The 25,087-nt window shown below is 45.4% G+C and overlaps 1 protein-coding gene across 4 annotated transcripts in view; it reads right to left on the bottom strand.

Moving 5' to 3' along the window:
• Positions 1 to 23,788, bottom strand: part of FSD1 (fibronectin type III and SPRY domain containing 1) — a 28,598-nt gene extending 4,810 nt beyond the window's left edge. The window contains exons 1-11 of one of the 4 annotated variants that reach the window (XM_087952795.1): positions 23,571 to 23,788; positions 19,198 to 19,293; positions 16,310 to 16,441; positions 15,483 to 15,584; positions 12,374 to 12,396; positions 11,595 to 11,716; positions 7,581 to 7,790; positions 5,800 to 5,898; positions 4,878 to 5,037; positions 3,452 to 3,531; positions 1,661 to 1,912 (exon numbers count right to left, since the gene is read on the bottom strand). In XM_087952795.1, coding sequence (XP_087808921.1) covers positions 1,661 to 1,912; positions 3,452 to 3,531; positions 4,878 to 5,037; positions 5,800 to 5,898; positions 7,581 to 7,790; positions 11,595 to 11,716; positions 12,374 to 12,396; positions 15,483 to 15,584; positions 16,310 to 16,441; positions 19,198 to 19,293; positions 23,571 to 23,585 — 1,291 coding nt within the window. In that variant the 5' untranslated portion in view covers positions 23,586 to 23,788. Of the gene's footprint in view, positions 1 to 1,660; positions 1,913 to 3,451; positions 3,532 to 4,877; positions 5,038 to 5,799; positions 5,899 to 7,580; positions 7,791 to 11,594; positions 11,717 to 12,373; positions 12,397 to 15,482; positions 15,585 to 16,309; positions 16,442 to 19,197; positions 19,294 to 23,570 lie in introns of those variants that run through there. The other 3 variants (XM_087952796.1, XM_087952798.1, XM_087952797.1) reach the window with 3 other exon arrangements.
• Positions 23,789 to 25,087: the final 1,299 nt, after the last annotated feature.

The raw sequence follows: 25,087 nt of genomic DNA, 5'->3' as shown, positions 1-25,087 counted from the left end.
CAGAATTTCCTTCATTTAAACAAGGGTGGTTGTTGAGGGAGTCATGCAAGCCAGTAAACGGTTGTTAAGCGAATCAGGCTTCCCCATCAACTTTGATGGTCGCAAACATGAAAAAAACGGTCCCCTTTTTCGGCGCCGTTGTGGCTTTGAACGGTCGCTAAATGGAAACAGTTTGTACTTTCGGGATTTACCGGCTTCCTCCCCGAGAGGCAGAAAGAAATGGCAGTAAGCATTCTAAGGTAGACTGCTCCTCCCCAGGGAAGCTCTGTTTGGCTAGCCAAAGCTCCAGCAAATAGCCACACCCATAGTCCTGAATGGCCACGCCCATCACGGGAATCCATTAGGGAAGGGACACGCCCCCTCCCCTTTATACCTGTAGTGTGTGTTGAAACACAGGTTGTCCTCAACTTATGACCAGAATTGAGCCCAACATTTCTGTTGTTAAGCGAGGCCTTCGTCGAGCGAGTTTTGCCCCATTTTGCGACCTTTCTAACCACCGTTGTTAAGTGAATCCCTGCGATTGAATTTTGTTTGTTAAGTGAATCTGGCTTCCCCTTGGATTTTGCTTGTGAGAAAGGTCGCAAAAGTGACCCCGGGACACTGCGACCATCCTAAATGTCAGTCTGTTGTCAAGCCTCCTAATGTAAATCTCACACAACCATCAAGATGCTGAAAGGGACACAAGGGTGAAAAATGGCCGTTAACTCGCTTTTTTTCAGTGCGGTCGTAACTTCCAAGTGAACTGTTGTAAGTCGGGGATGACCCGTATATCTTTCATCGTGGCCATTTGGAGCCCTCCCACTGCTGGAGAACCATTTTGTGAGCTTGCCCACAATTCCGTATCCATTCTTGTCCCCCCTGTTTTCTGAAACCATATTGGGGAAAAGAGAAAGCGATGGGGTGTGTGTGTGTCAAATAACCTGGGAGGGGGTCAACCATTCCGCCCCTGACCCTTGACTCTATTTCTCAGCCCCGCCACACCCGAGCATCCCCAAATTCAGCCAGTAGCCTTCCTAAAACAAGGGATAAAATAAAATAAAATAACTAAATAAAATTCAGCCGTTAGGATTCCTGAAAATAAGGGTGGGGTTGGGATCATAGCACCCTTCAAGGATCCTTCATCCCTCTTCAAAACTTCCAAATCGGTAGGAAATGGTCAAAAAAGTCAAAATGGCCGACACTCCTTCACCTAGAAGGGCCGGCCATTTTGACTGTTTTGACCCCATCTGGGAGACTTCTTGTAAATCTCTCCAGACCAGAATAGACATTTTCCATCCTGATCCCCAAGCAGGGGACAAGATGTTATCTTCTGAAATTATTACTATTACTATTATTATTACAACAATAATACTAGTAGTAATAGTAATAATAATTAAATGTTTAAATATTTATTTAAATAAAATTTAAATGTTCAATTGACTGAGTTTCATGTTTAATGAATAAGAGATAATATGTGATCTAAAAATGTTATTTTATTATTGTTATTGTTATTGTTATTATTACTGACTCTCATGTATAATAATAACAGTAACAGTAACAGTAACAATAACAACAATAACAACAACAACAATACTAATACTAATACTAATACTACTAATAATAATAATAATAATAACAACAACTCAATTTCTTTTCCATTCATTTCATCGTAAGAATTTACCTTCGTGGAAATTGCAATAGACGCCTAGAATATCCGGAACTGGGATGTCCAAGATTTTGGCTTTGTTGTTGTGTTTGGCTGTGAAGCTGACCTGTAGCCAGTTGTTAAGATGAAGGCACCAAGAAGAAGAAGTTTTGCCCAGCTGGTCAAACTTGCCCAAAGTCCGATAAGCCACGCCCACCGCAAAGGCCTTGCTGTCCCGATCGTAGCGTACCTCCCAGTAGTGGTCACCACTGTCAATCAAGGTGTCACCTGTGACGGGAAGAGTTATCGAGTCCTTGGATTGGCTGATAAATCCGTTTGCTTGCTTTTCATTGGCTAAAATCAATGTTTCTCAAATGTTTCAGGGATTTAAGGCGCGTGGACTTAAACGCTGAAATCCACGCGTCTTAAAGTCGGCGAGCTTGAGAAACTGGCTGCAATAAACCTAGATCTGGTTGTTCTGAGTTTAATTCTCAACCTTGGCGGCTTTAAAATGTGTGGACTTCAACTCCCAGAATGCTCAGCCAGTGTTTGTGGACTTCAACTCCCAGAAGTTCACAAGACCCCCTGTGGGAAGTCCCCCCCCCTTAGAGAATGAAATATTTTGGGGAATATTAAAAGCGGCAGAATATTTTATTTTCCCTAAGGGAGAAGAGGAGAAACATGTTCTTAAAGGCAGAAAGCAACCCCAGTCTTCCTGCTACAGGAAAACAGCCTCAAGCAGAAGCCTGAAGTCTTTAGAGATGGATATCTTCAGGGGTAGGATTCTACCTGGTCGGACTGGTTGTATAGAACCGGTTGTTATGATTCTGCCCAGTTTGGAGAACCGGCAAGTCGCACCTCTGGCTGGCCCTGCCTCTCCCTTCTCGCCCCGCCCACTCACTCCTTACCTGGCATGCGCGCCATCCAACTTGCCTGCATTACCCTAATTTTTGGTAAGGTGCTATTTTTCCTTTTTTCCCCCCCGACCATCAGCTGTTCTGTCAACTGTGCCGGGAGATTTAGATTAGCTAGAAAGCAGGAAATCGTTGGATTTCTTGCTTTCTAGCTAATCTAAAAGCAGAGCTGAACCTTCTTTTAGGACTGAAGCTTCTATTTTTCAGTGCAGACTCAGGCATCAGATGGCAGAAAGGTAGATCTCTGAGTGAATCTGTGATTCTGTGAGCAACTCAATCTGCCTGCCTGCTTTGCCTGATTTTGGGTAAAAGTTGCTCTTTTTTATAAAAAAAATATTCAATATTTACATAAATATTTACAATATTTACATACAAGCTGCGCCCACCCAGTCATGTGACCACCAAGCCACACTCACAAATTAGGCTGTGCCCACAGAGCCAGTTATTAAGAAATTTGAATCTCACCCCTGGATATTTTGTACCCGTTCAAACAGCCAGGCCAACCTATTCATGAAACACCTACAGCCACAGCTCCCACAGAAGGGTGGAGTTGATGGGATTAAAAAGTAGAAAAACATAGACTCCTAAAATCTACATTCCCCCACCCAGCTCCAAGGACAGGGCATGACCTCCCAGCCACAGCTGGAGCCAGGCAACAATAATTAGAATTAAGGGCACACTCAATCACAGGTCAAAGTACATTTCACAACCAACAGGCATCTCAATCACAAAGCCCCACAGAGTTTATAAAAGCTCGCCTATCTCAACCCTCATTTTGTCAGCCACCCCAGAAACATGCTGCTGGCCCTTCTAAATAAACAGAAACCTTTCCTGCATCTTCCTCCTTGGATCAGTTATTTTTTTTTTCTTGTAGCACCCCAAATTTTACCCAGGATACTGACGAGATCCTTACCTAACACCGTGTAGGATTCGGCGGTGAATCGGTCTCTCCCTCCGCGGCCTGTTGGCATCCTTTTTGGAGACTGGACGCACCTGATAGATGAGAAAATCCAGAGGTGGTGGAGGTCCTGAGACCACGTTCAAGAGAGGGTGACAATGGGTGTGTGTGTGTGTGTGTGTGTCTGGGAATTGTATCCAAGGATGGGATTCCCAAATCCCAGCAACTGGTTCGCTGCTGGGTTGCTGGATGGGGTGTGTGTCCGTGGTGGGCGTGGCCTACCGGAACGTCCTGTTTCTGGCTTCCGATGGGCTGACAGAGCCCGGAGGAGGCCATTTTCGCCCTCCCAAGGGTCCGGAGGCTTCCCTCGGGCCTCTGGGAGGGCAAAAACAGCCTCCCCCAGGCTCTGGAGGCCCCCTGGAAGCTGGAAACAGGCCCGTTTCTGGACTTCCAGAAGGCCCGTTTTTCCCGCTCCCAGAGCTTCCACGCCGATCCTGCCCTTCCCTCCATTGAAAATGGGCCACGTGGAGACTCCTGGGAGGGACGGGGTGGGGTGGGCAGGGCCAGCCGGTTCGGCAAACCAGGTGAAAACTTAACACAACCGAACTGGTCCGAATCTGTAGAATCCCACCCCTGATTGTATCATTTGGAACACAGCCCCCTTTTGCACACTGTGACAAAGCCGCGTTGGAGAAACCAAGGCGTCAAATCATAAAGGCACCATTTTGTATCTCTTGGCCCGAGACTTGCAGTCACAACTGAGCCCCAAATTTCTGTTGCTAAAGCGAGACACGTGTGGAATGAGTTTTGCCCCCATTTTACGACTTTTCTTGCTGCGTTTGTTAAGCGAATCACTGCTATTGTTAAGTGGATCACGCGGTCGTTAAGTGAACCGGGCTTCCCTATTACACTTTGTTTTTCAGAAGGTTGAAAAAGAGGATCACATGACCCTGGGGACACTGCGACCGTCATAAATACGAGTCAGTTGCCAAGCTTCTGAATGTAAATCACATGACCAGGGGAGGGATGCGGCAATGGTTGTAAGTGTTAAAAAAAACCATTGTAAGTCACTTTTTTCAGTGCTGTGGTAACCTCAAATGGTCACTAAATGAACTGTTGTAAGTTGAGGACTACCTGCATTCATTTAATAGCAGCATTTATCAGCCTAGCTTGAGAATGACATAAAACAATCCAGCCAAAGTTCAATTCTTTATCCGCTCCCACCATAGAGACAGAATCTTGCCAGAGTTAAGCTATACAGGTAGTCCTCGACTTACAACCGTTCGTTTAGTGATCATTCAAACATACAACGGCGCTGAAAAAAGTGACTTAGGACCATTTTTCACACTTATGGCCATTGTAGCCTCCCCATGTGATCAAATTTCAAGGCTGACTAAATGAAGAAATAAACCAGCACAGCCGAGCAAAGGTATTTACTTACCTGGCTGGAGAATTAACCGGGGAGGCGGTTCGGCCCTTCCCGTCCTTTTCTCGCGCTTTCATGTCTTGCACCTTCCCGCCCATGGCGTCCCATTCCACACTCAGGTCTTCCACCTTGAGATTCAGGTGGCTGGTGCTGCCATCCAGGCGGTACATGAAGGCTGGGAAGAGAAGGAAGATGTTTTCATGTTTACATCTCAGTCCCTTCCTTCCTCCCTCCTGTTCCGCTCCTGATTTCTCCTCTTTTTTTCTTCCTTCCTTCCTTCCTTCCTTCCTTCCTTCCTTCCTTCCTTCCTTCCTTCCTTCCTTCCTTCCTTCCTTCCTTCCTTCCTTCCTTCCTTCCTTCCTTCCTTCCTTCCTTCCTTCCTTCCTTCCTCCCCTCGCCTTTGTCTTTCCCTTCTCTCCCCTCCTGCTCTTAATTTCTCCTCTCATTTCTTTCCTTCTTTACTCCCTTCCGTCTCTCCCCTCCCTCCCTCTCTCCCTCCCTCTTTCCTTTCCTTTCTCTTTCCTTTCTCTTCCCTTCTGCTCTTAATTTCTCCTCTCATTTCCTTTCTTCCTTCTTTCCTCCCCTCCCCCTCTTTTCTCCTCCCTCCCTCTTTCCTTTCTTTTCTCTCCACTCCTGCTCTTAATTTCTCCTCTCATTTCCTTCCTTCCTTTTTCCTCCTCCTCCCTCCCTCCCTACCCCTTTCCTTTCCTTTCCACCATTTTGACTTTTTTGACCTTCAGATGCTCCTGAGTTTAACATTTTGGGGGGGGGGATCACAATCCTGGATTCCCCATTAAATCCATACTAGGAAACCACAAGCATCAAAACTGGAACTTTCCAATCGTGGCTAAGTTTTAACTAGGCTGGACAACCACATCGCCACCCCCCCACACACACCCCGCCACCTGTGCATAAACCACCTATCGGGGTTGCTCACCTCTTGTTTCCAAAGTGACTGACTCCGAAAACTCTCCTGCAACAGCTTTGTTGCAAGCTTTGACCCGAAAATTCATGTACTTCATATCAAATTTAAGCCCTGCAGAGATGGAAAAGGAAAAAGAAAGTTGGCGGGAATTTAATATTTAATATTTATACGTGTGTCCCCCCCACCGTGCCTGCCGTCCCTCTAAAAGGCAGGGTGTGGGCCTGGCCATAGTCCTCTCTTCCTTCTCCCCATTAAGTCTCTCTCTTTCCTTCATCAGCAATCCCAAATTTCTGAAATAGGTGGGGCCACTAAATGCTGGTTGAGGCCTCTTGCCCTGGGTAAAGCTTTACTTCTGAAACACAAACAGGCAGACTTACAACGACAACATTTCCATCGCTAAGCAGGACGCCCATGAAGTGAGTCTGGCCCCATTTTAGAGCATTCCTTGCCATGGTTGTTAAGCGAACCACTGCAGTTGTTAAGTGAATCACGCAGTCATTAAGCAAATCCACCTCCCCCCTCCAACTGATTTTGTCCGTCCTAAGGTCGTAACAGGGAATCACGTGACCAGGGATGGACTTCAAAAATTTTAGCAACCCGTTCTCTGCCTGGTTGCTGGGTGGGCGTGGCCTAGTCAGACTCCTGCACCACAGAAAGGGGGGGGGTGTTTTTGCACTCCCCGGACTCCGGAGGCTTTCCTCGAGCTTCCAGGAGGGCGAAAACAGCCTCCCCGGACTCCGGAGGCTCCCTGGAGGCCAGAAATAGGCTTTTGCCCTCCGTGAGGCTGTGGGAGGCTCATTCCATGCGCCCCCTGCACTTAACTGGGATCCAAAACAGGCCATGTGGGGACTCCTGGGAGGGAAGGGGAGGGGTGGGGGGCGAGCCAGCCAGTCGTCGGAACTACCGGTTCGCTGAACCAGACGTAAATTTAACATCCGGTTCGCCCGAACCGGTCCAAACTGGCTGAATCATGTGACTCTGGGACATTACAACCGTCATAATTAGGAGTCAGTCACCAAGATTCTGAATTTTGATCACATGACCACGGCACGAAAGCTGGTTATAAGTCAGTGTTTTCAGTCCTGTTGTAATTTTGAACAGTCACTAAATGAATGGTTGTAAGTCAAGGATTACCTGTACAATTCCCCCCCCACCCCAGATCTAATTGAAAGAAAACCTGGGTTTTTAGGAATCAGTAGACTTTGGATGTAACAGACAAAATCTGAGGTTACCGCTAATAGCAGGAACAATACATTATTTACTGAATCAGTCTGGAAATATATGTGATTTATGAAAAGGATATATGTGATTTATGAAAAGGATTATGTAAACAGTGCAAAATGCAGATATATCATATATATATATATATTCTTAAGTTTTCGCGGGTACTTACATGTATGGCATTCAGCTTTGTTCGGGTATTTTCCCACGTCATTGTAGTTGTGCTTTCAAAGTTGTAGCAACGTTCCAGCAGAATCTCATCTGCCATCATCAGATGAGAATTTTCATTAAAAGCACAACTACAATGACGTGGGAAAATACCCGAACAAAGCTATGTGTGTGTGTGTGTGTGTGTGTGTGTGTGTGTGTGTGTGTGTTCAAATTTACCAATCTTTCTTCACCTTCTAAATATTGTAGTCCAGTATTTTGCAATCTTGGCAGGTTTTAAAATGCAGGGAGTTCAACTCGCAGAATTCCCTAGCCACTGTGGACAAGATGGCCACCCACCCCCTTAAGAGGTAGACTTCTTGAGATTCAAACCCAGCTCTTGTGTCCCATCCAGCTTGCCTTACCAGACAACGTATACTCAGTTTGTTTGATCCCTTCAATAACCATCCAGGGATGGTCTTCCTTGACTCGAGGAGGCCCTTCGAAGTTGGTCTTGCGATATTCCATCACGTAATGGTCAATCTTGCTATCTTCTTCCGGCATTTTCCAAACGAGCGTTACGCAGTTGTCGGCCACCAACGATTCAGCCACGTCTATCTCGGGCGCGCTGGGAACTACGTTTCAAATCGGGGAGATTAAAAAAAGGGATTCGCAATCAAGATTCTAGCTTCGGCCTCACCAGGGACTACTAGCCCCTTTTCCTAGGAGATTCAATTGCCTCTTCAGGTTCTACATCAGTCACTCAAGAATAGAAGCAGTGAGGATTTTCAAAAAATTACTCACTGTCCCCATGGCTTCAATAAACATGTGCTTGATTGGAAAAAAATGATAAAACATCACATAGATTTAAAGCCTGAGATATTTTTACTGGGGGATTTTGCCTGAAAGTTATAGTAAAGAAATAACATATTTGATTATTAATGTATCAATGTTAGAATTGTATTTGCACAAAATTGGAAAAATGAGAAAATTCTGATGGAGGAGGAGGTGATTAAGAAAATAATGTGTAGAAATTAGTAGATTAACATTGGCAATTAGAGAACAAGAAGACAAGGAATAATATAAGATTTGGGATTTATTTTATGGATGGTTAGAAAGTAGAGTAAAAAATTAAAGGATATTGTAATAATAATGATATACACTGCTCAAAAAAAAATAAAGGGAACACTTAAACAACACAATGTAACTCCAAGTCAATCACACTTCTGTGAAATCAAACTGTCCACTTAGGTAGCAACACTGATTGACAATCAATTTCACATGCTGTTGTGCAAATAGAAAGGACAACAGGTGGAAAGCATAGGCAGTTAGCAAGACATCCCCAATAAAGGAGTGGTTCTGCAGGTGGTGACCACAGACCACTTCTCAGTTCCTATGCTTTCTGGCTGATGGTTTGGTCACTTTTGAATGCTGGCGGTGCTTTCACTCTAGTGGTAGCATGAGACGGAGTCTACAACCCACACAAGTGGCTCAGGTAGTGCAGCTCATCCAGGATGGCACATCAATGCGAGCTGTGGCAAGAAGGTTTGCTGTGTCTGTCAGCGTAGTGTCCAGAGCATGGAGGCTCTACCAGGAGACAGGCCAGTACATCAGGAGACATGGAGGAGGCCGTAGGAGAGCAACAACCCAGCATCAGGATCGCTACGTCCGCCTTTGTGCAAGGAGGGACAGGAGGAGCACTGCCAGAGCCCTGCAAAATGACCTCCAGCGGGCCACAAATGTGCATGTGGCTGCTCAAACGGTCAGAAACAGACTCCATGAGAGTGGTATGAGGGCCCGATGTCCACAGGTGGGGGCTGTGCTTACAGCCCGACACCGTGCAGGACGTTTGGCATTTGCCAGAGAACACCAAGATTGGCAAATTCGCCACTGGCACCCTGTGCTCTTCACAGATGAAAGCAGGTTCACACTGAGCACATGTGACAGACGTGACAGGGTCTGGAGACACTGTGGAGAATGTTCTGCTGCCTGCAACATCCTCCAGCATGACCACTTTGGCAGTGGGTCAGTAATGGTGTGGGGTGGCATTTCTTTAGGGGGCCACACAGCCCTCCATGTGCTCGCCAGAGGTAGCCTGACTGCCATTAGGTACCAAGATGAGATCCTCAGACCCCTTGTGAGACCATATGCTGGTGCGGGTGGCCCTGGGTTCCTCCTAATGCAAGACAATGCTAGACCTCGTGTGGCTGGAGTGTGTCAGCAGTTCCTGCAAGACGAAGGCATTGATGCTATGGACTGGCCCACCCATTCCCCAGACCTGAAGCCAATTGAGCACATCTGGGACATCATGTCTCGCTCCATCCACCAATGCCACATTGAACCACAGACTGTCCAGGAGTTGGGGGATGCTTTAGTCCAGGTGTGGGAGGAGATCCCTCAGGAGACCATCCACCACCTCATCAGGAGCATGCCCAGGCATTGTAGGGAGGTCATACAGACACGTGGAGGCCACACACACTACTGAGCCTCATTTTGACTTGTTTTAAGGACATTACATCAAAGTTGGATCAGCCTGTAGTGTTTTTTTCCACTTTAATTTTGAGTGTAACTCCAAATCCAGTCCTCCATGGGTTGCTAAATTTGATTTCCATTGATAATTTTTGTGTGATTTTGTTGCCAGCACATAAAACTATGTAATGAACGAAGTATTTAATAAGAATATTTCATTCATTCAGATCTAGGATGTCTTATTTTTGTGTTCCCTTTATTTTTTTGAGCAGTGTATTATAACGGATTATTTTTGAATAAGTTTCAGCATGAATATAATTCAGTAAAAGTTGGGATTTGCCTTTAAGAATAGTTTGAAACTGAAATAAAAAATCAAAGGATAATATGATATATAATGTTGACTAGAATACAATATGATTGTAAACTCAATGAGAAATGTATACAAATATTATTATGTACACAATCTATATATATCCCAGATGACAGACTGTATAACTAAAAGATGTTTTTTATTTGTTGTTTTTGTTGTAAAAATAAAATTAAAAAAATAAACATGTGCTAATTTACAGATAGTAGTAAAAAATTAGTTTAAAAATTATTAAAGACCATAATGGGAAAATTGCATTTCAAGTTTTTTGGGACTTCAATTCAATTTTAATTAATTCCATTTTAATTTCCGCCAGTTTTTGAAGAAGTTGATTAAGACCTTTAAAGCAATTTTTTCAAACTTGGCTACATCAAGATGTGTGGACTTCAACTCCCAGAATTCCCAGGCTGGCCAGCATGCTGGCTGGGGAATTATGGGATTGAAGTCCACAAATACTGGTTAAGGGATTTTGGGAGTTGAAGTTTAACCACTTTAAAGTTGCCATGTTTAAAAAAACATAGCTTTAAACCTGATACCACAACTAACTTTAAGTATATATTACGGAGCAAATGAGTTGTCTGTTTTCTAATAAATTACTACTTTAATAACTGAGTTTTAGCTTTTTACCTCAGCTAATGTTTTTACTTTCCTGGGTAAGAAAATATGATTCCTGCACATCAACTATGGTTCTCCTTTGTCTTCTAATGACAGCTCCAAGATCATTGCCAATCAGATGCAGTTACATGATGCTTCACTTAATGACTGTACTGCTTCACAACAAAAATTTTGGTTCCAATTCTGGTTCTATGTTGAGGACTAGCTGCAAACTAGTTTGGTAGTAACCAGGAGCCGGTGAGTTGTAAACCCGCCTTAGGCCTGAAAACTGGCTGGGTGTCTTTGGACCAATCACCAGTGGACTATGAGTTCTAGTCCCAACTTAAGACATGAAAGCCAACTAGGTGACTTAGAGTCAATCACCAGGAGATAGTGAGTCTTTGGGTCAATTACCAGGAGACAGTGAGTTCTAGTCCCACCTTAGGCATGAAAGTTGGCTAGTAACTTTGGGTCAATTACCAGGAGACAGTGAGTTCTAGTCCCACCTTAGGCATGAAAGTTGGCTAGTAACTTTGGGTCAATTACCAGGAGACAGTGAGTTCTAGTCCCACCTTAGGTATGAAAGCCGACTGGGTGACTTTGGGCCAATCACCAGGAAACGGGGAGTTCTAGTCCCATTTTGGGCATGAAAGTTGGCTGGTAACTTTGAGCCAATCACTAGGAGACGGTGAGTTCTAGTCCTGCCTTAGGCAGGAAAGCCTGCTTGGTGATCGGGCCAGTCCTTTCTCTCTCAGCTCAATCCATCTCACAGGTTTGTCATTAGTGGAAAAAAAGAGCGGGAAGGAATATTATATACTGTATATTAACTGCTGTGAGTTACCAATAAAGTAGTAAAAGGCGGGATTTTTTTTTAAAAAAATCTAATTAAAAATAAGCTTGGAGAATGCACCTTGGCTGTGAAGCATGGACTTGGTAGTCTTCAGCTGAAAACAAAATCTACCCTACCCTGCATAAGTTTAAAAAAAAAAAGCACATTTTTTCTAGTTACCTGGCAGGAATTTGAGAGAGTGTAGCATTTGGCGTTCCTGGGCAAAATCCACCATTAAATGGCTCATGTTGTCGGTTACTTTAGCCTTGAGAGAGAGGCGGAAAGCCGGAGCCATCGTCACACTATGGAGGGGAAGGAGAGGCGAGTTAGAAAGGCGCGCCATCAAACACTTCCACCCTCCCACCCCGCAAACACGTCTTTCACAGCCTAGAGCGAGAGGGATCGGAGAAGGCAACATGCAAAGAACCCCCCAGCGTCCAGATGCAGCCTTGCAAAAACCTGTCGCCAAAACCTGTCGGCCAAAACCTGTCTCCAAAGCATGTGCAGAGTTCCGAGGGCCTGCCTGCCTCCGGTGGCAAAAGCCAAGGACTTCTGAGCATGTGAAGAGTGACTTGCTCCACCCAGCAACCCCCCCACCCCACCCAAAGGACATGTAGGAAGATGGGCTGGCTGGCCGGCTGAGACGATGGGAAGTCAAGGGGTCGTTGGGGCATGGGCAGAGTGCACTTCCCCTTGCTTACAAGGAGGTGGGCCAAGGAATCTCTCGAAGGGCCAGCTTCCATTTGGAGTGGAAACCGCCATTTCTCAAATTTAGCGATTCTTAAGATGTCCGGACTTCAACTCCCAGAAATTCCCCTCTTGGCTGGGGAATTCTGGGAATTGGAGTCCAGACATTTTTACAGCCATTTTAAATATATCCTGTATGCCCCCCACTTTCCCCACCCCGAGAAAATAACAAGGCCAAAACCTGGCCAGGTGTGTTCCAAGGGATGGCCTACCTGTCTTTGATCTGTTTAGCAGCCTTCGAAGCAGCGCAAGGAAGATGGAGAAAGAAAGGAGAGAGAAAAGGAAGAAGAAGAAGAAGAAAAGCAAGGAAGGTGTCACAAAGACGAATTAAATAAGCATCGCTTCTATTTCATCTCAAGAGCATTCTAGACAGGAAGCCTGCTAAGCTGCCCTCCATTGCATGCATACAGAAAACCCTTCTCACCACTTTTTGGCTTCCCCTAGGCTTTTTATCCCTCCCAAGAACCCTGCGAGGTAGGCCAACAGTGAACTAAAAATATAATAAACCACCCCAATATTGTCCAATAATGTGATAGGCTGCGATCCATCCGAATCTGGGCCTTTTTATCCACCCCCCCCAAAAAAACTCTGTAAGGCAGGCGAGGGCGAATTAAAAATATAATAAAGCACCCCAATATTGTCCAATTAATGTGGATCTCCTGCTTGGGCAGGGGGTTGGACTAGATGACCTACAAGGTCCCTTCCAACTCTGATGATCTGTTAGAGAATCTGTTAGTGATAGGCTGCAATCCATCCGAATCTGGGCCTTTTATTCCCCCCAAAAAAAAACCTCTGTGAGGCAGGCGAGGGCAAATTAAAAATATAATTGCAGGTAGTCCTCGACTTGCAAACAGTTCATTTAGTGACCGTCTGAAGTTACGACGACACCAAAAAAAGGTGACTTACGACCATTTTCCACACTTACAACTGTTGCAGCGCCCTCATCTGATCCAAATTTCGGACGCTTGGCAACCGACTCCTATTTATGACGGTCACAGTGTCCCGGGGAATTCCCTTTTGGGAATTTAACAATGGTGGCAAGAAAGGTCATAAAATGGGGCAAAACTCACTTAACGATGGTCTCCCTTAGCAACAGAAATTTTGGGCTCAAGGGGGGTCATATGTCCAGGACTACTTGCCAACCCCCAACCCCCCCCCCCAAATATCAGCCCATGGACATGATAGGCTGGGATCCAACCAAATCTGGCCCCCCTTTTTTTAAAAAACCCTCCCAAGAACCCTGCGGGATAGACGAGGGCCGATTAAAATCAATAAATAAATGAGCCCCCCCGTCCAAACATCATCTAATCCACATGATAGGCTGGGATCCAAATCTGGGATTCATTTTGAGTCAGTGTTCTCCAAAAGGGGTTGGATGAGAGCAGCATGGGTGAGATTCACATTTTTTAATGACCGGTTCTGTGGGCGTGGCTAGGTGGGCGTGGCCAGGTGGGCATGGCCAGGTGACTGGGTGGGCGTGTCTTCTTCTTCTTCTTCTTCTTCTTCTTCTTCTTCTTCTTCTTCTTCTTCTTCTTCTGCCTCCGGGGCCTCAGGGAATCCGCCTGGGGGAAGCAGTAAGACAGCGAGGGGGATCCCGGCACAGCTGATCATCGGAACAGCCGATCGTCGGGATGGGAAAAGTAAAAGAAATACCTGAAGGAGGGACTGGGCAGGGGAGAACGCAGTCAGCGATGTCAGGGATGCGCACGATGTTGCGCATGCACGATAAGGACTGACTTGGCAGGGAGGGGAGGGTGGAGAGGAGCGGGGCCAGCCAAGGGCACAATTTGCCTGTTCTCCGAACTGCGCAGAATCATAACAACCGGTTCTATAGAACCGGTCTGAACCGGTAGAATCCAATCCCCTGGAGATCACCCAGCATCCACAGCCTCCGACTCGTGGGGGATCGAGGGAGTTGTAGCTAACTGCGCAGAATCATAACAACCGGTTCTATAGAACCGGTCTGAACCGTTAGAATCCAATCCCCTGGAGATCACCCAGCATCCACAGCCTCCCACTAGTGGGGGATCGAGGGAGTTGTAGCTAACTGCGCAGAATCATAATAACCGGTTCTATAGAACCGGTCTGAACCGGTAGAATCCAATCCCCTGGAGATCACCCAGCATCCACAGCCTCCGACTAGTGGGGGATCGAGGAGTTGTAGCTAACTGCGCAGAATCATAATAACCGGTTCTATAGAACCGGTCTGAACCGCAGAATCCAATCCCTGGAGATCACCCAGCATCCACAGCCTCTGACTTGTGGGGGATCGAGGAGTTGTAGCTAACTGCGCAGAATCATAACAACCGGTTCTATAGAACCGATCTGAACCGGCAGAATCAATCCCTGGAGATCACCCAGCATCCACAGCCTCCGACTAGTGGGGGATCGAGGAGTTGTAGCTAACTGCGCAGAATCATAGCAACCGGTTCTATAGAACCGGTCTGAACCGGTAGAATCCAATCCCCTGGAGATCACCCAGCATCCACAGCCTCCGACATGTGGGGGATCGGGGAGTTGTAGCTAACTGCGCAGAATCATAACAACCGGTTCTATAGAACCGGTCTGAACCGGCAGAATCCAATCCCCTGGAGATCACCCAGCATCCACAGCCTCCGACTAGTGGGGGATCGAGGGAGTTGTAGCTAACTGCGCAGAATCATAACAACGGTTCTATAGAACCGGTCTGAACGTAGAATCCAATCCCCTGGAGATCACCCAGCATCCACAGCCTCCGACTAGTGGGGGATCGAGGAGTGTGAGCTAACTGTGCAGAATCATAACAACGTTCTATAGAACCGGTCTGAACCAGTAGAATCCAATCCCCTGGAGATCACCCAGCATCCACAGCCTCCGACTCGTGGGGGATCGAGGGAGTTGTAGCTAACTGCGCAGAATCATAACAACCGGTTCTATAGAACCGGTCTGAACCGGTAGAATCCAATCCCCTGGAGATCACCCAGCATCCACAGCCTCCGACTTGTGGGGGATCGAGGGAATTGTAGCTAACTGCGCAGAATCATAACAACCGGTTCTATAGAACCGGTCTGAACCGGCAGAATCCAATCCCCTGGAGAATACCCAGCATCCACAGCCTCCGACTTGTGGGGGATCGAGGGAGTTGTAGCTTGTCCACCCGCACGGCAGTTAAGAAGGATGCACGATTATGAAGGCATCGTGGGATCTCTTAGCACGGATTTAACCAATGGCTTGGCATCCTTGGCAAAAATTTGTTCTGTAATTAAACGTACACAACTCACATACGTGTGCACAAACACACACACACACAGAGAGAGAGACAGAACTAGGAATTATTTTTACCTGGTATAAATCATGATTCTCGGCCCCTTGGAGGGTCTGGTTGGCAGTTTCTAAAAGTTCCTCTGAGCTTTCCAAGGCTTTTGTGCACGCCGCCAGCTGGTTCTGGGTGCGAAAGACGAACAGAAAAGAGGATATTAGTAAATAAATTTTTTTTTGAAAGAGTGAGTGAAGAGAAGTTTGGCTTCCCTCCCTTTTTCATTTTCTTGCTCTGAATTCCCATTAATGTTATTTAAAAAATAATAATAATAATCTTGATTTTGATTCAGGGACTGAGTCCAAAGGGGGTAATTGGCTGAGAGACCTGGGTTCAAGTCAACAATCTGGTGTGCCTGCATTTTTGTCTTGAGGAACTCACGGGTGCAAGATAGAGAGGGCTGCAAAAGTCAGGTAGGTTTTGAAAGGGAAACAGATGACTAATTAAAATAATTTATGAATAACGAAGAAGGCCTCGCATCGCAATTAACACTAGGGCTGCCTCTTGGTTGCAAACAGACAAGTGACCCCCTAGGGGACAGCAGCACGAAAGAGTCTAGATTAGAATGCTCAAACTTTTGGGGGGGGAAAGCCCTAAATTGAACCTCCATGTTCCAGCGCAGTCTACCTTAAGTAGCCCTCCTTGGAGGCCCGACTCACCCTATCGGACGGCGTTGTTTTTTTTTTTTTTTTCAACCTTGGTAACCTTTAAGAAAGGTAGACTTCAACTCCCAGAATTCCCCCCCCCCCCTCCGGTCAATATGGATCGGTGGATCATCTTCTCAGCTACAGATCCTGAAACCCATACTGCACGGCCTCTCTTTTGCTTTTCCCCACCGACGACGCAGCCTTACCTGCAGCTCGTAAGTGCGGCTGGCTCGATCTTGCTTGATCTTCATCAACATGCCTTCCTTGAGCTCATCCAGCAGGAGGTACAGAGATTGGAACTCGGTTTCCAGGTCTTCTTGAACCCGATTCGAATTACTCTGGTGGGAGAAAAAAACAACCAGAAGATGGAAATATTTCCGCCCTGGTGGGGTTGGAGAGCGGTAGGCTCCCTCCGTTGTGATTTGGGGTGTAAATGAGTGTGTGTTTGTGGGGGCTTAGGAGAAACTGTTGAGGTGTAAGATTGAATAGCTACCAGCTGCTGTAAGTCTAGTGCAATATAGGCTGATGCAATAAGCATGAATCAGCATAGCATGGGTCTTTTCCTTTAAGACTGGGGGTGGTTCTATCCCTTTAAGGAGTGTTTTATAGAAAGGCAGCCATTACAGGGTGTGTTCTCTCTCCTTGTGTCTGGTATTCATTGCAGAAGTTCTCTGTGTAGAGTTAAGAGAGAAATATTATTTGCCTACCACGTATATGTCTGTATATAACTGGTGTATATAAACCACTGTTCAATGTTGAAGTTTTTGTGTGCCGTGTTTTGCTCCTGGCTCGTCCCATAATGGTAGTCACGCTGCAAACGCTCTGACAGAAACTCAACTTGGTGCCCCCCAAATACCCAAATCACATCACCGCTTTGCTAAATTTCCAAGTGGAATAATTCCCCGAATCTGGAGAACTCAAAATTGGCCATACTGTGACCCTCAAAAAAAAAATATTAACAGATAACAGATCATCAGAGTTGGAAGGGACCTTGTAGGTCATCTAGTCCAAACCCCCCCCTGCCCAAGCGGGAGACCCTACACCATTTCTGACAAATGGTAGTCCAATCTCTTCTTTCACAGAGATAAATTTTTATGGACTATTTTCCATCAACAAAAATAAAAAAAATAACTAGGATGCAGTGAGTCTTAGGTAGGAAATCTGGTTGGATGACTTTGAGCCAATCTTCAGAAGAGTTCTAGTCCCACCTCAGGGACGAAAGCTTGCTGGGTGGGCCAAACACCAAGAGATGGGGAATTATAGTCCTGTTTTAGGCATAAAAAAAAGCTGGCTGGATGAATTTAGCCCAAAGCACCAGGAGATGGGAAATTCTAGTACTGCCTAAGGCATGAAAGCTGGTTAGGTGACTCTGGGCCAATCACCAGAAGACTGTGACTTCTAATTCTGCTTTAGGGATGAAATCCAGCTTGGTGACTTTGAACCGATCACCAGGAGACGGTGAGTTCTAGTCCCGCCTTAGGGGTGAAAGCTGACTAGATGAGTTCAGGCCAATCACCAGGAGATGGTGAGTTATAGTCTCTCCTTAGGTGTGAAAGTTAGCTGGGTGACTTTGGTCCAATCACCAGGAGACTGTGAATTCTAGTTCCATTTTAGGCATGAAAGATTGCTGGGTGACTTTGGGCCAATCACCAGGAGACGGTGAGTTCTAGTCCCACCTTAGGCATGAAAGCCAGTTGGGTGACTTTGGTCCAATCACCAGGAGACAGAGAGTTCTAGCCCCGCCTTAGGGACGAAAGCTTGCTGGGTAGGCCATTCACCAGGAGATGGGGAGTTCTAGTATCACCATAGGCACCAAAGCTGGCTGGATGAATTTAGGCCAATCACCAAGAGACCAATGGTGGTATTCTACTGGATTGGCCTAGTTTGGGCAAACCAGTAGTAAAAAAACAGCTACCGGTCTGGTATTTCTTTCTTTCTTTTCCTCCCAACGATCAGCTGTTCCGACGATCAGCTGTGCCGGGATCCCCTCGCTGTCTTACTGCTTCGCCCAAGAGGTTTCCCTAAGGCCCAGGAAGCCAAAAGACAGAGCATGGGGTGTGGGTTGGTGGCGGGGTTCCTGCAAAAAGGAGGAGGAGAAGGAGAAGCAGCAGCCATGCCCACCTAGTCACGTGACCACACCCACCTAGCCACGGCCACAGAACCGGTAGTAAAAACATTTGCATCCCACCCCTGGAGGAGACAGTGAGTTCTACTCTTGCCTCAGGTGTGAAAGATGACTGGGTGACTTTGGACCAATCACTGTTGTAAGTCGAGGCCTCCCTGTATTATATATGTCCGCCACCTTAAGTTACTTATCAAATAATACCGGCTTAATTTAAAAAAAAAAAGGAATCAATAGATAACTAAATCAGGAACAATTGATTTTGCCAGCGGTGGTGGTGTGTTCAGGTATGCTCCTCCTCCTCCTCATCCTCATCTTCTTCAGTGGTGAGATTCAAACATGTTTACTACCGGTTCTGTGGGCATGGCTTGGTGGGCATGGCAGGGGAAGGATACTGCAAAATCTCCACTCCTTCCCCACCCCTCTAACCTGCTTTCCAGCTCCGTTCTCCTGTGCAGGGCAACCAAAGGAGACCCAGCCAATCAGCTGGGACTCAATGGGAGGCAGAGAATAGATGGGGGCGGGGCCAGTCAGAGGTGGGATTTGCCGGTTCTCTGAACTACTCAAATTGTCCGCTACCGGTTCTCCAGAACTGGTCAGAACCTGCTGAAGACCACCTCTGATCTTCTTCTTCTTTTAATGACCCCATAATCCCTTGCAGGGTGAAGTCTGGGCAACTGAATGGAACTGAGTATTTACTGGCCGGATGTCCTTCCTGTCACCAATGCGGAGTTTTGTTCAGCAGAGATATTCTCATCGTGCCTAGAGAGAAATATCTGCCTCTACCTGGGATCAAACTCACAGCCTCCTGATTATGAGGTGAGAGTCCATCTCTAGGCCACCGCACCACTCGCTATCATGTATGCTCATGTCCCAATAAAACCCCAGGTGAGCCCTGTTGCACCGAGAACACCTGGATAAACCATTTTAAGGTTAAACCCCCATTTTCCCCATAGCTCCAACCCCAATTACCTCCACATTTTGAAGCATCTGCTTGAGCAAATAGATGAAATTTTGGATCTCTTCGTTCTTTACCGCAAGGGTTGTGACGATCTTCCTCAGGTCATCCTGTCCCCAACCAAAAAGGGGAAAAAATCAATATATAGATAAAAGCAAAATACCACTCATGCATCGTCACAAAATCTCCAGAACTGTAAAGTCTACAAACTTAAAATTCAGCCCATATGTTCCTCTTGGCTTCTAGGTGCTCACTAAGAAAGGATTTTTCAAAATGACCATTAGAGCATTAGTATTTCCTATATTATTATTATTATTAACAAGCTCTGATGCTAAGGAGTTCTACTCCCCCTCCCCACCAGAAAAGAAATCTCTTCCAAAGGCAAAACACAAGCAGAGGAGAGGACTTTCAGTTTCAGTTTCACAACCCCAAGCAGCTTTAGTACAGAACAGTTGAGCTAAGCCACGCCCAGGCTCCTTGCTGTCTCCTTCTTGCTCACACAGCAAATACTCTTTCACTTTCCAAACAGCCCTCAACTCTCTCACACACTGACAGGACACTAGCCAGATGAATACCAATGGAAGCTGGTAGGCAGAGGCAGAATTTTCTTTTCCTTATTTTCCTCCCCAAAAACTAAGCCCTTCCCAGACTCAAACAGGTCAACTTATGGCTTAAATTAGATTTTAAGCTTCTCAATTCTTCAGTGTTTCTCAGCCTTGGCTAAGTTGAAGATAGGCGGACTTCAACTCCCAGAATTCCCTATGATACAATGACCGGGGAATTCTGGGAGTTGAAGTCCACCTATCTTCAACTTGCCAAGGTTGAGAATCAGTTAAACCATTCACCTACAATAAATAGACTGAACCTCCTTTTTCACTGCAGAGGCCTTTCTCTATTATTTCTATTTATCAGATTTGATGACGCTGTTATGCATTCAGTTGTGCCTTAACTCTTGGCGATTCTATGGGCCTGGTCTCTCTCTCTACGTTCTTCCCATCTTGCATTACTTTGTTGAGTTGCCAAACTATTTTCAGACTATGTTAAAGAAGAGCTGTCGAGCTATTTTTCAGGACAAGAAACAATGGATAGAAACTAACCAAAGAGAGAAGCAACCTAGAACTAAGGAGAAAATTCCTACAATTATCTCCAGAAGCTGTGAATGCTCCATCACTGGAAGTTTTTAAAGAAGCGATGGGACAATCATTTATTTTGAATGGGATAGAGTTTCCTGCCTGATAAGAGGGCTGGACTAGATGACTTCTGAGGTCCCTTCCAACTCTTTTATTCTATGATCCATGTTCTGGCTGGGGTCAGCTTTGATGGTGTCCAACTAACGTGTTCTTTGATGGCCTGGTTTCCTTTTACCACTAACTCTTCCCGACATAATTGCTTTCTCCGGTGAATTTTCCTACGTGACATGTCCAAAATAAAGGAGATGCAGTTTTGCGATTTTGCTCTCCAGTGACATGTCTGGTGTTATGCGCTCCAATTTTGCTGTCCAAAGAATATGCAGGAACCTTCTCTGGCACCAGAGCTCAAACGGGTCTAATTTCTTCCTGTCTTGCTTTTTTTTTTTTTAAGGTCCAACTTTCACAACCAGAAGTAGCTACGGGGAACATGATAAGAGCTGACTAACCTACGTTTGATGGCCAGGTGGATGTCCTCATTTTCCCATACTCAGTTCATGTTCAGCATTGCGGGGGTGACCCAGGGCATTTCTATCTTTTATTACATTTACGTTATGCTTTAAATGGGCTGCATTTACTGCTTTGAATGATCTAATTCAGAATAGAATTACAGAATAGAATTACAGAATAGAATTACAGAATAGAATAGAATAGAATAGAATAGAATAGAATAGAATAGAATAGAATAGAATAGAATAGAATAGAATTACAGAATAAATAGAATTACAGAATAGAATAGAATCACAGAATAGAATAGAATAGAATAGAATAGAATAGAATAGAATGGAATGGAATGGAATGGAATGGAATGGAATGGAATGGAATGGAAAAAGGAATATAGAATAGAATAGAATAGAAAATGGAATATAGAATAGAGTAGAATAGAATAGAATAGAATAGAATGGAATGGAATGGAATGGAATGGAATGGAATGGAATGGAATGGAATGGAATGGAATGGAAAAAGGAATATAGAATAGAATAGAATAGAAAATGGAATATAGAAATAGAATAGAATAAAAAATGGAATATAGAATAGAGTAGAATAGAATAGAATACAATAGAAGAGAATTACAGAATAGAAGAGAATTACAGAATAGAAGAGAAGAAAGAAACGAAAGGAAGAATGGAGGGATGAAAAGAAAGGGTGTAGGGGAAGGAAGGGGAGGGAAGAAAAGGGAAAAGAGGAAGGAAAGAGGGAAGAGAAGGAAAGGAAAGAGGGAAGGTGGAAGAGGGAAGTGAAAGGGAAGGGAAGAGGGAAAGGGAAGAAAGGAAGGGATGAAAGGAAAGGATAGGAATTTTTTTTTTCTCATGTTCATGTAATGTTTTCCCCCATGAAAACACCTTGGAAGAAAAGAATTGGTACCTCCCAGCTCCAAAGGACTACAATTCCCATCACTCCCAGAGAGTGGCAGCGATGGGCGTCATCAGCTGACTTGACAGAAAGCTATCCATGCCAGCCAACTGTGCAGAATTTGAGAAAGGCATCTTCCTATTACTGAGTTCAAACCTTTTGTATCCTCCCCCCACCCCCCACAAAAAATAACATTAAGATTCTAGTCCTCATGGTTTGGATCAGAGGCGGGGCTAGCCAAAGCTTTTTCCAGGGTTTCAAGCAAAGGCTGAAAAAATGGGAATAAAAACCGGGTATTTTCACTAAAGAGTTTGTCTTTTCTGAATCTTTGCAGACCGGCTTGGTTCTTACCCTGGCCTATTTTGGACTCCTTGATGAGGTTTAAGAGCGGAAGCCCTGCAAGACTTTTTTTTTTTTTTTAAATCATCACAAAGTCATCACTAAAGATTTTCAACAAGAGATTGAACTGCCAATTGTCAGAAATGGTGTAGGGTGTCCTGCTTGGGCAGGAGGAGGGGTTGGACTAGATGACCTACAAGGTCCCTCCCAACTCTGATTATCTGTTCTCTGTTAAATCCATGCTTGCATTTAGAAATGTAGCAGCTCAAGGATCAACAACAGGATTTCTACATGAAAGGAGTTTCCCTGTTTCTTTTAAACTAGCTTGATACCCATGCTTCGCTGTGAAACTCTGTGGTCGGGCTTAGTTTTTGGGGAGGAAAATAAGGTTAAAAAAAATTCTGCCAGCATCCATCGATATTCATCTGGCTAGCGTCCTGTCAGTGTGTGAGAGAATTGAGGGCTGTTTGGAAACTGAAACAGTATTTGCTGTGTGAGCAAGGAGGAGACAGCAAGGAGCCTGGGCGTGGCTTAGCTCAACTGTTCTGTACTAAAGCTGCTTGGGGCTGTGAAACTAAGACAGAACAGCCTCTCCTCTGCTTATGTTTTGCCTTTGGAAGAGATTTCTTTTCAGGTGGGGAGGGGGAGTAGAACTCCTAAGCATCAGAGCTTGTTAATAACAATAATAATAATATAGGAAATACTAATGCTCTAATGGTCATTTTGAAAAATCCTTTCTTAGTGAGCACCTAGAAGCCAAGAGGAACATATGGGCTGAATTTTAAGTTTGTAGGCTTTACAGTTCTGGAGATTTTGTGATGATGCATGAGTGGTATTTCACATATATATATAAAATAGAAGATAGATATCATCACCGCCGCAATCTGATCGAACAGCGAGGTTAACCTTGCAAGGTGTGGTTGCGTCGGTGGGGACTTAAGACCCAACACCCCACCTTGCCTTCCAGAATCTCAGCAATCCCCTCCATCCACCCAAGGAAAAAAAAATGCAAACCCTCCATGTCTGGCTTGTTTGGCTTTCAACCGAAGCCTTCTGCAAAAGGACTTGGAATCTTAATTTGATTTTTCTTTTCCGGGAGGCTGCAGAAGGGGTCCCAAAGCCTAACCCTAACCCTCCCTCCCAAATGCACCCCTCCCTCCCTCCCTCCCAAAAATAGACCTCCTTTTGAACCACCCTTTGCAAAAGAGAGCAAGGAAGACAGTGAGCCCCATGCTCCTCGGCCTTTCTCCTTCCCTCCCTTGCCGGGTGGAGGGTGGTTGCCAAAACCACAGGTCCAGCAATGACAAAGCAGAGATGGAGAGACCAGGGTGGAGAATGGGTGCAGAACCAGCTGCAGCCCCCACCCCTGGCTGCAGAAAGCACAAGGCCAAACAGACACCTCCCTCTTCCTTCCTATGGGGACAGCTTGGATCCATTATCCCTGCCATCCGATACCCTTCTGGTCCAGCCACTGCTGCATCCTTGCCTTTAAAAGCATCCTTCCTTACCTTCTGGTCTTCCATCTCCAGGGCTGGCCTGGAAAGCGAGTGAGCTTCCGGGTGGGGTGTGTTTGTGGGGAGGAGTCCCAAAGCTTCTCTGGCCCCCCCTCCAGCAACTCCTGGGTGGGCCTTTGGGGAGGAAGGAAGAAAAGGCCCCTAATTCCTCTCTTCCCCTCCCCACCTCACTCTCTCCCTCCCTTCTCTGGAATTAACAAAGCTGTTGGGAGCTGTTGAACTCACAAACTCTCTGGTCTGCGCAGCTGCAGAGGGATGCTGGGTAATGTAGTCCAGCAGAGAGTGGGGGGAGGGAGAGAAGGGGAGGGGGGGAAACCTTACAGGAGCAAACAAAGGATTTGGCATGTTGAGCCCAAACCTTTTTTTTAAAAAAAAAATCAAAGGTTTAACAATATATATCTGGGTTTCTCTCTTGTCTGGCTAACACCCCCCTCCCTCCCCCAATGTCAGGATTCCAAACTTGGTTTGAATCAGAATTAGAATAGAGCTGGGAGGGACCTTCAAGGTCTTCTAGTCCAGCCCCCTGTTCAAACAGGAGATCCTATAGTATAGAGTTTCAAACAAGTGACTGTCCAGTCTCTTCTTAAAACACTACTAACTAGTTTATTACACTACTAACTAGAGCATACAAAACATTTGCTAGACCAATACTTGAATACAGCTTGTCAGTCTGGAACCCACATTACGTATCTGATACTAACACAGTTGAGAAAGTCCAGAAATATTTCCACAAGAAGAGTTCTCCACTCCTCTACTCGTTGCAGAAGACCTTATGCCACCAGACTCGAAATTCTAGACCTAGAAAACGTAGAACTACGCCGCCTTCGGTCCAATCTAAGTATAGTATATAAAATCATACATTGCAATGTCCTACTGGTCAACGAATACTTCAGCTTCAACCACAACAATATAAGAGTACACAATAGATACAAACTCAAGGTTAATCGCACCAAACTTGATTGCAGGAAATACGACTTCAGCAACAGAGTGGTCAGTGTCTGGAATACTCTACCTGACTCTGTGGGTTTTTTCCCCAAACCCCAAAAAACTTTAACCTTAGACTGTCTACTGTTGACCTCACCCCTTTCCTAAGAGGTCTGTAGGGGGCCTGCATAAGCTCACCAACGTGCCTACCGTCCCTGTCCTATTGTTTCTTTTGTATATTTTATATATCTTTTTTATTTTTCTTATATGTATCCATCACTATGTTTTACTTATATCTATTATCTTGTAAGCAATTGACAAACCAAATAAATAAATAAAATAAATAAACATCCTCCAGTGATGGAGCACTCACGACTTCTGACGGCAAGTCAAGCCATTAAGTAATTGTTCTCATTGTTTGGAAATTTATCCTTAATTCCAGGTTGCTTCTCTCCTTGATTAGTTTCCATGCATTATTTCTTGACTTGCCTGCTGGTGCTTTGGAAAATAAATGGACCCCCTCCTCAAGTACTGGAAGACTGCTAACATGTCACCCCCTAGTCCTTCTTTTCTCTAGACTTAGCCAA

The sequence above is a fragment of the Notechis scutatus genome, chromosome 1 (assembly GCF_049901735.1).
Source record: "Notechis scutatus isolate UNSWTSFEM ecotype Mainland chromosome 1, rNotScu1.2, whole genome shotgun sequence".
Classification (NCBI taxonomy): Eukaryota; Metazoa; Chordata; class Lepidosauria; order Squamata; family Elapidae; genus Notechis; species Notechis scutatus.
This window is presented reverse-complemented; position numbering and strand designations above follow the sequence as displayed.